General features: G+C 40.4%; 1 protein-coding gene across 1 annotated transcript in view; it reads right to left on the minus strand.

Annotated features, from left to right (window-relative positions):
* Positions 1-1793, minus strand: part of E2F7 (E2F transcription factor 7) — a 14410-nt gene extending 12617 nt beyond the window's left edge. The window contains exon 1 of the mRNA XM_009580949.1: positions 1524-1793. Coding sequence (XP_009579244.1) covers positions 1524-1775 — 252 coding nt within the window. The 5' untranslated portion in view covers positions 1776-1793. The remainder of the gene's footprint in view (positions 1-1523) is intronic.
* Between the last annotated feature and the right edge of the window lie 641 nt (positions 1794-2434).

The following is a 2434-nucleotide window of genomic DNA, read 5'->3' on the forward strand; positions in this document are numbered from 1 at the left end:
GATGCTAAGAGACTATAAAAGGCACCACTCGGTCTCTGAACCTTAAACTTAGTCAAGCTGTTAGCTTAAGTGAACTCTGTAGGATGGCCTGAATATGGTCCTTCTGTCCCTGCAGGGAAAAAAACCCAGTAAAACTGTGATGGCAAGAATGTATGAAGAGATATATTTATTTATTACAAAATGAGAACGATGGAGGATTTTTCTGCACTGGTAACTTTGGGGTTTTGCTTCTGTGTCAAAAAAACGAGGGGGGAAAAAATCCTTGCCTTCTGGCAAAGAAAAGGTGAGAGTGGTGGCAGCTGTTGAAACCCAAATTTCCTTGCTTATGAGATCTTAACTGTCCTCTGCTGGTTGTGACTAAGTGACCTTGTAGCAGGCTGTTGCTCTGATTGAATTCTTTGAGTTTTATATGGTATGGAAATAGCAATACTCTTACAGTAACACTTTTACATCTTTCGTAAGTTAACTTACTGTGCAGAGAAAATTATTGAGTTTAAGTTTTACTAACTAGAAAATATTTGAACCCTTTATAGTAGCCACCCCAAAAATGCTATATGATCTTAGCAGGCTTGGAGTGGTAATGAACTAACCTTTAACATTGACTATTTTTTACTTACTGGAAGCTATCCTAGGAATTGTCTTTAGAGAACTGTTTGTTCCTTTATGACTATCTAAACTGGAGAATTTTCCAGACTACTGTCACTGTAGATGCTGTAAAATCTACACTTGTAGAGTGATCTGTACCTATCAAATGATGCTTCTCAGTAGGAGGAGCCCAGAAATATCTTCCTCTCACTGAAATCACCAAGGAAGGATATTCTACAAGAAATAATCCAGGAGAAGGAAAGCAGTGACTGGAACAAAAAAAAGTCTGAAGCAAGAAAACTGTAATGATGCTTATTACGACCTGATGTCATCCCCTCCATGGATGGACTTCCTAAAGTGAGACAGGGATCAGCCCCAACATTGCCTGAGTCTTTACAAGTAAAAATCTTCCAAACATTTGACCGTGCCGTCTGACTACTAGTTTGGGGGCTGGGGTGGAAAGGGGGAGAAAGGTTTTAACTGACTACTCTGCAGGGCTGTTGCGGACAAGGTATAAGATTTTGAAAGTATGTTGAAAAATATGCCCTCACCATTGTCAAATTGCTTTTGAAAATGCTGCCTGTCTGCTTAAAATGATCTGGCAATTTTCTTTCTAATGCGGTTCAGAAAACAGCAGTAGTCAGAAATACTTAAGTTGGGGAAAATGGCACATTTAAGCTCTACTTCCTTCACTGTCCTTTTAAGTGATATTCAGGCTCTTGAGGGGTCTCAGGTCAGTTACTGGTAAGACAGTTACTTACAGTCTTTGAAAGTCCTACTGCTCAGCCAGTGCTGTGTAGGCAACTGTCCTTGGGAATGTTTTACAATTCTGCGGTTTTCCATAGGGAGCAAAGGACCAGTTGGAAGACAACTGAGGCAAAACTTAAGGAAGGTCTAAGTCCTAACTGAACATAAGGTAATTGTGTTCTGAGTCTCACCTGTAACGAATCAGGTGTGTCACTCTGCTCACTGTTTTCTATGGGTCTGAAGAGCTCTTTCTTCTTTTCCCTGTCCCTCATGTCAGGGCTAGCAGCACTAACAAGCATCTTCAGGTTAGCAGTGGGGGTCCAGGGATCAGGCTGAGGTCTGTCAACGAGCTTAACAGGTGTAATTGGATTTCTTTCCGGTGTGCAGCCTTTTTGTCTTGATAAATCAACTGGTTCATTCTTAATGGGAGTCTTTGGGGCCATCCTGGATCGATCAAATATGTTTTCCTATTAAAAACAAAGTTCTTGAGACACAACAGGAAAGAAAACAGTCCAACAATCAATTTCATTGTTCTTACGAAGGTAATTGTAGTGACTCATGCCTTGGCACTCATAGCTATATTTAGCACAGTTCTTCTGCCTTTGTTGGAAGCGGTAAAATATTCTACATGCTACTGTACTGGAGGCAGTATATATGAGATACTGCCCTGAATTACAGAACCTGAGGTTAACCAGTCAAACTTGTGGCCTGTCAGGCTTTTAAACGCTGACTGTTATTACAAGATAGCATTGCCCACAAACATAAATCACCAAATCGGATTGAAATTGAAATAATGCATTGGTCACATTACACTTAGCAAGAAAACATGTTGTTCTGCTTGAAAGGTCCCCAATTGAAAAGCCAGGTATGCAGCTCAGACTGTCATAAAATGTCAAACTAAAGTGGATCTAACTTCATGTGCAAGTGAAGCAAGCTTTGCATCTGCGCTATCTGCTGCTCAAAACAACAAAGAAAATCTCCATAACTATTCCGTGACTATAGCTACGAGCTGCTAGAAGAAAAAGTCTAACTCATCAGCTGATTTTTATCATTCTTTGAATGAAGCTCAACTCCCTCTAGTCCCCAGCTGCAATCAAACTTT

The sequence above is a fragment of the Fulmarus glacialis genome, unplaced genomic scaffold (genome assembly GCF_000690835.1).
Source record: "Fulmarus glacialis isolate BGI_N327 unplaced genomic scaffold, ASM69083v1 scaffold3167, whole genome shotgun sequence".
Classification (NCBI taxonomy): Eukaryota; Metazoa; Chordata; class Aves; order Procellariiformes; family Procellariidae; genus Fulmarus; species Fulmarus glacialis.